This window comes from Rhinichthys klamathensis, unplaced genomic scaffold (assembly GCF_029890125.1).
Source record: "Rhinichthys klamathensis goyatoka isolate OS25496 unplaced genomic scaffold, OSU_Roscu_1.1 h1tg000295l_1, whole genome shotgun sequence".
In the NCBI taxonomy this organism is placed as follows: domain Eukaryota; kingdom Metazoa; phylum Chordata; class Actinopteri; order Cypriniformes; family Leuciscidae; genus Rhinichthys; species Rhinichthys klamathensis.
Window position 1 is genome coordinate 172657 of NW_026606814.1, and position 11026 is coordinate 183682.

Consider the following 11026-nt stretch of genomic DNA (forward strand, 5'->3'; position numbering starts at 1 on the left):
CAATGAAAATGCGCTCCTTGAATTGCAGCCTATTGCAGGAATATCCTCAAGACATTTAGCCTACTTGCACTACACCAGTGTTTCTCAACCTTTTGGACTTGAAGGCCCCCCACTGCAACACAATATGCTGTAATTATGACGACGCTGCTTGTTTTCAAACGTGTAGTAACAGAAAAGTGAAAATAGCCTATTATAAAAGTCACCAAAATTGACAATTCTTATTTTTTTAGGGACCATTGCAGTATTTATTATAAATTATTTGTCAGTGCAAATCATTATTTTCTTAAAATGAATGTGCCCTCGTAATCTTTAATTAAAATAACTTCCCCTTACTTTACTGGCGTGAGGGCGGAACATCTGTCACTCACATAACATCACAGCAATATCAAACCAACCATCCAAAGAACCAATACATTTCTGATTAACAAAATCAAGCCCCGCCCTTACAATGGGGAAGAGAAGACTATCGCAACTTCCTTTTCATGCCGACCAATTATTTTTGTAATGCCAAATTTCATGAACTGTATATAAAACATTTAAAAAATATATTCAGTTAACGTTTTTTTTGTTTTTTTGTATTTTATTTAAGTTTGATTATTTAATATAAATTATTTAAAATCATATTTGCTAAGGTGCCCCGCCCCTGTGGGCCTCCGCCCCCTGGTTGAGAACCTGACTGTTCTACACTCTTGTCGTGTGCAGGGGCGGACTTAACCCAATTGCCTTGGGCCCCGAGCTACCTAGGGGCCCCCAAAATGCCCCATTAAATTATGCTTAAGTTTTTTTTTATTTTTTAATTTTCGCAAATTATATATTTCTAAAAAACATTTGCGAAAAAAGGCATCAAATCATTAGTGTCGCAGACAGGAGGCCCCCCCCCCCCCCCCCTTCTGCGTGCGAAAGTGACAAGGCTAGGCTAATGCGCCAAAAAACTGACGGAGAAAAATAGGTTATTGACAGACAGTGTAGGCTACAGAGTGACAGACAGAGAAGCTACCCAAGCGGTGCTGAAAAAGCAGGAAGCGGGAGGAAAGCAAAACGTTTTTAGCAAAATTGCAGAGGGTAACAAACTTTTTTGTGATGCCCGGTACGTGCTAACGATATGTTACAAGTCCATGGCCGTAGCCAGCTATGAGGTGACCGAGGTCCGGAACTCTGTCATATTTTACATTCAAAAATAAAATGTCAATCTCTCTGAATGATTAATTAGCCGTTTAAACCACATCATATGAGTGTTTGCAATGCATGACATGTTGCTGCGAGAAGCTAGCGCAGTGAACGGGGCTTGAGAGTGCGTTGTGAGTGAGGGCGCGCGTGCAGCCTCCGTGTTGCCAGATCCACCTAATGAAAAGGTGGCAGTAGTCTTCTGGACCTGTTTTTCTGATTTAATGTGACACTTTAGGAAATTATTAAAGTGGAAAGTTGCATGTTAGGGTTAGTGATATATTAATCTTATTTCCAAAACACAAGCTTTGAACTTATTTCGGATTATTATTATTTTGTTTTCCGTAGCAATATTTGGCAACATTTTACTGTCGGCATTAATAAAAAAAAAAGCTTATAGACAAACTGTAATTGCATAAAGCTACCACATTCGGTAAGACAAACGCAATGATCGTCGTGATTATCTGTAAGAAATGTATAACACTATCAAAAACTATAGCATAATACAGATCTGTATGAATGAAATTTGCCAAATAACTTACTGGCCAGCAGGAAGACGGCTCATGCTGTTTAGTTAACCTTTCATAAAGTCATCATAAAAACATTAATTAAAGCAGTGTTTCTCAACTAGCAATCTATTCAGTCAGCATATTTGTGTTTGATCTCTGTGAATTACAGAAATATAAGACTTGCTAGACCTACTTTTTTTTCTATATTTCTTTGCACAAAACTCGCCAGAAAGTGCCATGTAGTAGTTTATTTAAAAAAAAAAAATTCAGATTTTTTTTTTCGTTCTCTTTTAAAGATCGGATGGGGGGCCCCATACTACCTTCGCCTTGGGCCCCCAATTTGCTAAATCCGCCACTGGTCGTGTGGATATATAAAATATTCATACAAACATTTTCAAGTCTCCTGATTGACTGGTTGCTCTTTATTGCAGAACATTGCCTAGAAATGTAAAAATGGCAAAGTGCACCTAAGCAAGAATTATTCTTACTTTCACATGTCTAAACAAGAAAATTTTAGGGACTTTTTCTTAAAATGATGATGTGTAGTATTGCATTTAAATTTCTTTCACTGTAAAAATAGAGCAATTTCTAACACTTAGAATATAAGAACATAAAAATAACATACTGCTGTTTTTCGAAACTCAGGATTCCAATAATCATTTTTTTATAATTTCCTTTAATTGCTTTTATTTTCACCTTTACAGTTTGTATCCTTCATTAAAGTAACATGCAAAAGATTTACTTTGAGCTTGTCTTATACGGCATGCTGCCATGTTTCTTTAAGATAAAAATGGCAAGTTGGTGATAGAAGTTTTTATACCAAGTCACTCACGCTGATTTTGCAGAAACCATTTAAGGACTAAGTACACAGACACAGAGTCTTAAAATATCCTTGGAAAAAAACAACAACACATAAACACAGACAAATGCACACACCCACAAACACTCATGCAGAAGAACTCAAGGCCACCACAGGTAAAGAAAACATTTGTACAAGATAGAGAATGAAATATATTTGAATTCATTGTAAAATAACTCAAAATTCTATACAGCAGGTAATTGCAATAGACAACCAAATGATTCATTGCTACCTATTTGCGTATCTTGGCGATTGGGTTACATGTTAAACTAATTCTATGATGTCTCAGACATACCATGACATTCCTGAACAGCAGGGGAGTGACAGAAGTGTAGTGATTATGAATGGAGATGAGACCAGAGGGATTGATGAAGTCTCTTTGAAGTCAACAGCAGACTGTATTAGCAACAGCTTCATGCATGTAGAGGGCAGCTGGAGAAACAGAAACGGCCACTGTTGTGATAACAGGGATTGTTTGCTTTAGTAATACACAGTAGCCATGTTGTACTTGAGATATCAAGGGAAATCTTTCTGAAATTTAAATGTATAAAGAGTCAATTGTGAAGTGCAGAGAGAGAGAGAGAGAGAGTTGAGGTTCAGGGTAAACTGAGAATGAGATAGGCCTACAGAAAGAGAGAATGTGAATTGGCAGCACTAAGCAGAGGTTTGTCATGGAGAGGATGGTTGTATTAAGTTCTGCAAGCTTTCAGCTGTTGGTTTTGTCACTCAAACAGATGGCAGAATGTGCAGGTTAAATACCATTGAAGAATGCCAGCCAATAAACAAACAAATAAATAAAACAAAAGGAGAGGACATTTTATTGGAATGTATATATACACATAACTGTTCTCTTTTCATTATTTTCTTATCTTAGCAGTGTTTTTTATAATCAGTATAATAGCACATAAATATTTTACTTTATGCATTACATTTACGGGTTTTATACAGTCCAGTTTGCCTTTATTTGGAACAATGTGTATACAAATACATTAAGTGCTTGGCCCATTTACATTTTTATGCATTTTGGCAGATTCTTTTATCCAAAGCAATTTACATTGCATTTCAAGGTACACATTTACATTCTTATCAGTTCTTGCTTTTCCTGGGAATCAAATCCATGACCTTGGCGTTGCAAGCGCCAACACTCTACTGCTTGGGCTACAGGAAAGTTGTTTGAGCTAGGAAAGCATTTTTGCCTGAAACGCATGACATGAATTGCTTGTTTATGGAACTGTTGCATGAAGCAATATTAAAGATTCTCTTATACTTATGGAGATGGCAACCTCAAATTCTATACCACTGGTGGAAGCATAATAGTCAGTGTAAACCACATGCATCTCGTAAGCCAATAATATAATGGCGCTCATGTTACTGAATTGTTTTCCATGTTTTACAACAGTCAGTCACCATGTGCATTCATTGCACATGTACACTCTTAGAAATAAAGGTTCCAAAAAGGGGCAATAGAATGCCATAAAATAACCATTTTTGATTCCCCTAAAGAACCTTTCTGTGAAAAGTTCTTAAAGAACTATTTTTTTTCTTAGTTCAAAGAACATTTTAATAAACTAATCTATTTTTTCTCAGTGTAAAGAGCCTTTTTCCACTGCCTTTCTCATCACCCCAAACTTTTGAACAGTACACAACTTGATCCTATCCTTGATCCATTAGTGGAATCGCATTTCCATGGTTAATTTGTAGAAGTTAATGAAGAGGTATCATATCAATCACAAGTTCAGTATGGAGTAGCACAAGGCTCAGTACTAGGACCGTTGCTTTTCACCCTGTACATGCTTTGGGAGATGAAATATGGTGTTAGTTTTCACTGTTATGCTGATGATACTCAGCTCTATATTTCTTTGCGGCCTGACGAAACTTACCAATTCACAAAACTAACGAAATGCATAGTCGATATAAAAAATTGGACAACTTGTAATTTTCTACTAAATAAATTCTAAGAAAAACAGAGGTTTTAATAATTTGACCAAAAACCTCTGCCCTTAATAACACTTGATGGCTAAATTATGACATTTGCTCTTAATGTCAAATGCAGAAAAGTTAATACATCCATTCCTGACCTCAAGATTATTGTTTACTGGGTGGTTGCTCTGCAGGCTAGCATAAACCGACTCCAGCTGGTATATAAATAAAGGCGACTTGACTTGACATGCACATCTTCTTTAAGGACCCCTGAGGGTCCACTGACCCCTGGTCTTGTACTGTGATTCTAATCAAATATAGCTCATCCATATTTGAAATTGCAGGTTACGTGTTTTTTTTGCTCCTAGATTTATTACAATTCGTTTTATCCTAAATACTTTTAATAAAAGTGTGTGTGGCACTAATCTCACTGCATCCTCTCAAAAATCAAGTAAATTGTTCACACATCACTACTTTAGAATAGTTTCACAATGAATTGTGAGAATTTCACAATGTTAATTTCTTAGTCGAGAGCCTTAGGAGTAATTAGATCTCAAAACTGTTAACCTCTTGTTGTCTTCTTCAGTCTTAATCCAGCAGAGCTGCAGACTGGAGATGCACAGTAGGAGGAATTTACTAAGTGATAGTGCTAGTAGGATGAAGGGAGATATGAGACCTCAGGGAACAGCAGGAACTGAATAGAGACTGACTGACAGGTGGAACACATTGGGACACTACTGACGTACAGGAGTAAAGAGAGAGAGTGAGAGAAAGAGTGAGACTCTGGGAAGGGGCAGCATACCTCACTGCTGTAGTACATGGCTATCTGGGATGGAAACAACCAGAGGAATTTTGGAGGGAAAAGGGAGAGCAAGGGAGAGAGAGCAGGGGAAGGTGGTAAGCAGGAGGTCGGCAGACTCATTAAGGATCAAGAGAGAGAGAGAGCACAGATATAAAAATACTCAGTAGCAACTGACACTCAGGCTTGCAGCACCGCAACATCTGATTAACTACTTGTCGATCTCATGCTGATAACGAGCAACGGACAGTTTGACTCAGAGCTCAGTTCTGTCCAGATGGGAAAGAAACAGTGAGAGAGACTTCCTGAAAGACACTGCAGCGTTGGACAATGACTGTGAGTTATACCGATCCTATAGAAATTGTTCCATTTCATATTAATACACATTAACAAGTATTAGAAATTAATACTTAACCAAATAACAATATATAACAATAGCACACACACACACACACACACACACACACATATATATATATATATATATTGATGATTTCACTGATGAGTGTTTTGTCAATGGCGGCTTTACAGGAGTAAATCATGACTAAATAACATTTCAGATTTTATCCTGCTAAATCCTCTATTAAAGCTGTGCTATACACCTGTGGGTAATATAAGGCGCTCCAGCCGTGCTCCCCAGCACATACTGCACATATTTTGCAATAGTGTCACTCTGTGAAAATAGATAGATAGATAGATAGATAGATAGATAGATAGATAGATAGATAGATAGATAGATAGATAGATAGATAGACAGACAGACAGACAGACAGACAGACAGACAGACAGACAGACAGACAGACAGACAGACAGACAGACAGACAGACAGACAGACAGACAGACAGACAGACAGACAGACAGACAGACAGACAGACAGACAGACAGACAGACAGACAGACAGACAGACAGACAGACAGACAGACAATGATACTGTATAAATATTGCAATAGTGGCACACTGTGAAAATGGTCACTGCAGTTAAATGAGAAAGAATGGTTGAGTTTGACAGTAAAAATGATTCATAATTGTTCATCTGTGCCAGATTCAAGTCAAGTCATTGATATAAAACTTTAAATGAACTTTAAGTGCAATATAATGTTTCCAAAATGATTTACAAGGGGATGAATGGGTAACCTCATTAAAAAGATCATAATCCCTTATGACAAAGCTCAGAGAACACTCTTAATTGCAAGAAATTTAGGTCACACTTTACTTTAGGGTCCAATTCTCACTATTAGCTAACTATTAACTACGACTTCTGCCTCAATAAATTACTGCTTATTAATAGTTAGTAAGGTAGTTGTTAAGTTTAGGTATACGGCAAGCAGAATGTGGTCATGCAGAAAAAGGCATTAATATGTGCTTTATAATAAACACCCAATATCCTGGTAATATGCATGCTAATAAGCAATTATTTAATAGTGAGAATTGGACCCTAAACTAATGTGTTACTGAAATTTGATTTTAAAAACAACATTGTTACTGTACATTACAGACATGAAGGTTGCATGGAAAATGAAACAAGCTGGAGCATATGCACGTCCACTCCTGGCACCTTATCAAAGGCCACACTGCCAGAGACGTCTATCAGTAAGATAAAGGCTGCTCTGGTGGTTCTGTTCTCAATGCCTAGCAACGCACTCATACAATCGCTTCACTAGGACCACATCACAGACTTATAAAGTCGTAACAGAATACCATACAATTACATGGTCCTTCTCCTCAGCTGAGTGGTGTTAGTAAAGGTTGCATAGACTGACAAAGCAAAGAATTAACACTGACGCACACAGGACTGGTGTGACGCACACTTCTAGGAACTTTAATCAACAAATATCTCTGATAAATATATAGGGTGTAATGTAAATATGATCTGCTTGCTTTGTGTTATGTAAAAATGCATTAGTAACATGCGCCCGCTATTTCAGGGCTGCCGAGGTGTTAATGGGCTTATGGTATTGTTTGACCATCCTCTGACATAAAAGTGAAGGCTGGTGAAAGTACTGACAGATGGGAAGTTAAACTGTCATATAACTATCATTATTACATGGCTCTCTGGAATACATGAATCTCAATTGAGCATTTCTGAAGTCAGACATTTTTGTGTAATTGGACGTTGTCTAAAGCAACCGATTTCATAAATGGCAATAGTCTCTTTTCTTTAATTTCATGCCCACTATGTGGTGAATAGCGAGAATAAGGCGGGATAATGTATAGTCAGCTTATCATTATGACAAAATATATATCAGGACTATATCTGTATATAAGAGATAAGTATCGGTCGATATTGGATATTTAATTTTGCTCGTTCATTTACACTGTTTTTCCATTTAGATTATTTTTTTTCATCATCTAACACTTATTTGAAGTTCTTTTAAAACATTAATAATATGTATAGAAAAAACATTAATACAATTGTATTGATACAATTGATTTAATGTATTAATCACAATTTCTAAGGCAGTCTGTTGGTTGGGAATAGATTAAAAAGTGTTTATAAGAAATTACATTAATTCATGCAAATAAAAATATTAAATGAATTCAAACACTAATAATTTAATAACACTGATAAACGTAATATTTAGAAAATGTTAAAATGAATAGCTATTTTCATAATGTATATTATAAAGTTGTGATGTTTAAATTCAGTTTTATTAATTCATTATTTAGATTTAGAACAAAACAGTATCAGATTTTAATACTTAGGCATTTATCGGTTATCAGCCATAACATGAAAATAATCATCAGCTTATCGGAATCAGCCAGAAAGTCAAAAGCTTTTCATAACTTTCATTTTTACGAAGATCAAGCTACATAAAACAAAAGTAGATGCTTCACACAGCATACTGATTGAAAATCAGCACTGTATGATTAAAGTCGGCATGAAATGGAAATTGCGATAGTCTTTTCTTCCCTATTGTGACGTATATAAGTGAAACGGCTTTTCGAACAAGTGAAAATGTGGGTCGGGACCTGATTTTGTTCATCAGGAATTGATTGGATGGTTGGATTGTTGTGGTTAGCTATTTCTGTGATGTCATGTGAGTGACATGTTGTCCCGCCCTCATGCCAGTAAACAGTATCATCAGAGAAGAGATGTCATTGCAAGAGGGAGGGGGAGTTTTATTTATTAAAGATGATGTATTAAAAAAAACCTAAATTTATAATAAACACTGCAATATTCCATTAAAAAAATTGCACAGCAACTTTAATGTTAGTTTTGCTGTTGTTTTCTTGTCAGACTGCGCCAAGAAAGCTGGATGAGCTGTGCTACCTCACGGCTCAGTCCATGACATCACTGGTGACATCAGAGCACTTCAAGCTGATCAAAAAGCTGGGAGAGGGGTCGTATGGCAAGGTGATGCTGGCGGTGCATCAGAAGAGAGGTCAGTTGTTTTGTGGTCACCTGTTTTGTTCAGGCTGAGCTCTAAACTATAAGACGGTGTATTTGGTGAAGGCGAAGCACTTCTCACTTTAGCAATCTTTGAACTTCCAGGAACCCCAATGGCTCTGAAGTTCTTCCCCCGTCGCTCTACCACTCTCCAAGCTTTCCTGCGTGAATACAACCTGTCTGTCTCTTATTGCACACACCCTTCTCTGACGCGGGCTATTGGCATCTTCTACTCCACGCCTTCCCACTATGTTTTTGCCCAGGAGGCTGGTCTTTATGGAGACCTGTATGATGTCATTGTGTCAGAGGTCAGTAAATGCAGCAGAATTTCAAATTCTGTCATCCATCCTCAGGGTGTTCAGACAGATTTAGATGACCATTAACTTTATAGTGGCTTCTCCTCATTAAAGGGCCTGGGACATTGATGGTCCTCTGACGACAGTCCTGATTTCGAAGGCCTTTCGAAATTATGATGATGCATCGTGATGAGTAGAGCATTTTTCGTAGTGACGTCTCTTCAGGGAACAACGTGTCTTAGATTATTCAGGCACGTACATGTTCCCTCCCTGATATGCTCCCGTGTTCTCACTCTCCTGCCAAAACAACTGGTCCTATCATCAGCCTTGATACATTAATGCAATTTAATGAGAGTACTTACTGTACCGCTGAAGGGCAGATTAGAACACAGACTTTCAGTCATCTCATAACTCATAGGAATAGGGCTGTTGCACAAACATTATTGCCAAAGCATAAATAAACACAACAAATGCATAAAAAAAGAAAAGAAAATAATAATGATAAATAAACGAAAATAAGGCCATGCTTGAATGAATGAGTGAATAAATAAATAAACAAACAAATAAATAATGAATTAATAAATGAATAAATAAATAAATGAGCATATTCAAATAGCAATATTATTGAAAAAGGGCAAGATGGTGGCCTTAATGGTTAAATAAATAAATAAATACATACATGTATACAAATATCAATACTAATATTTTAAAAGGAAAATTAGGTACCATGAATGAATGAATGAACGAATACAAATAACAATATTGGATAATAAACAATAAAAGGACAACAAGATGGCCGTAATAGATATATTATAATAGATATATAAATAAATAAATAAATATTATTATTATTGTAAAAAGGAAAATAATGTACCAGAAATGGAGATAAATAAATACAATGACAAAACAATAACAATAATAATGATAATAAATGAACATGTAAAAATAGCAATAACCGTATTAATGAAAAAGGGAAATAACATGCCAGAAATTGTTAATTGTCATGTGTTATTCTTAACTTCTCTCTCTTTTTCTGTAGGTGGTGAGTGAGGAGTGCGCTCAGAGTGTGATGTCTCAGTTGAGTGGTGCTGTGTCTCATTTGCATTCGCTTGGCTTTGTGCACCGGGACATTAAGCCTGAGAACATCTTCTTGTGTGACCGCCTTTGTCGCTGGGTCAAACTGGGCGACTTTGGCCTGGCGCGGGCAAAGGGGACCAAGGTCCGTGCTGTGTGGTACAACTCTCCTTTCTGTGTGCCCGAGATGGAGTGCGCTAAGACAGTCAGTGAGGGGAAGGAGGGAGCAGAGGACACCTGGATGACAGTAGAGCCCAGTTTGGATACTTGGTCTTTAGGCATCCTCATATACTGCCTGCTGACAAGCTGCTTCCCCTGGGAGGAGACCACGTCTGATGACCCTTCCTACTGCAAGTACAGAGACTGGTTCAACCGAACCAAAGAGAGAGAAGAGAGGGCCAGAGGACCGAATGAACTGAGGGAGGGAAATCATTGTGAAAAGCAAAACACTGTGAGAGAGGAGAATGAGGCTGAATTAGAAGTCGCCCGTCAGTTTGACTCTCTAAGCTCATTCGTCCTCATTCTTCTGAGAAAGCTGCTGAACCCGCTGCCCTGGCTTCGCCCCGGGCCTGAAGAGATCCTGTCTTACCTTGGAGGACCTTGGTTACTGAAGACAGAGAAAGAGGAATTGAGGAGAGAGCAGGAGGCGCATTTGGAGGCCAAGAAGATCCACGAGAGAGGAGGGGTGGAAGGGGGAAAAGAGATATTGGGAAGGAGGGAGAGATAAAGTTCATGTACGACTGCAATATTATAAACAGATGTACTTTATATTTATGAGTTTTTATATATATTTTGGAATATTAGTTTTTTACAAATAGACAATGAGATGAATGAACTTTTTAAAGATTTGTATTTGTACAGTGGCCCTTGGACACTTAATATAAATAATTAATTATTAATATTAAATTATTAGTAATATAACTTATTAAAGAGTTAATGTCATTGCATTAGAGAACAAATTATCCAGCCAAGTTGATGTATACACACACACACACACACACACACAACAATTCAAAA

At 37.2% G+C, this 11026-nt stretch overlaps 1 protein-coding gene across 1 annotated transcript; it reads left to right on the plus strand.

Moving 5' to 3' along the window:
- Positions 1 to 5155: 5155 nt before the first annotated feature.
- sbk3 (SH3 domain binding kinase family, member 3) lies at positions 5156 to 11026 on the plus strand. Its single transcript, XM_056269953.1, has 4 exons — positions 5156 to 5587; positions 8490 to 8634; positions 8745 to 8947; positions 9975 to 11026. Exons 1-4 carry the CDS (start codon positions 5582 to 5584, stop codon positions 10734 to 10736), a joined length of 1116 nt encoding a protein of 371 aa, XP_056125928.1. The 5' UTR covers positions 5156 to 5581; the 3' UTR covers positions 10737 to 11026.

Coding starts and splice junctions, on each gene's coding strand:
- sbk3 (XM_056269953.1), top strand. Junction 8,635..8,744: donor GGCGGTGCATCAGAAGAGAG/GTCAGTTGTTTT, acceptor TTGAACTTCCAG/GAACCCCAATGGCTCTGAAG. Junction 8,948..9,974: donor ATGATGTCATTGTGTCAGAG/GTCAGTAAATGC, acceptor CTTTTTCTGTAG/GTGGTGAGTGAGGAGTGCGC.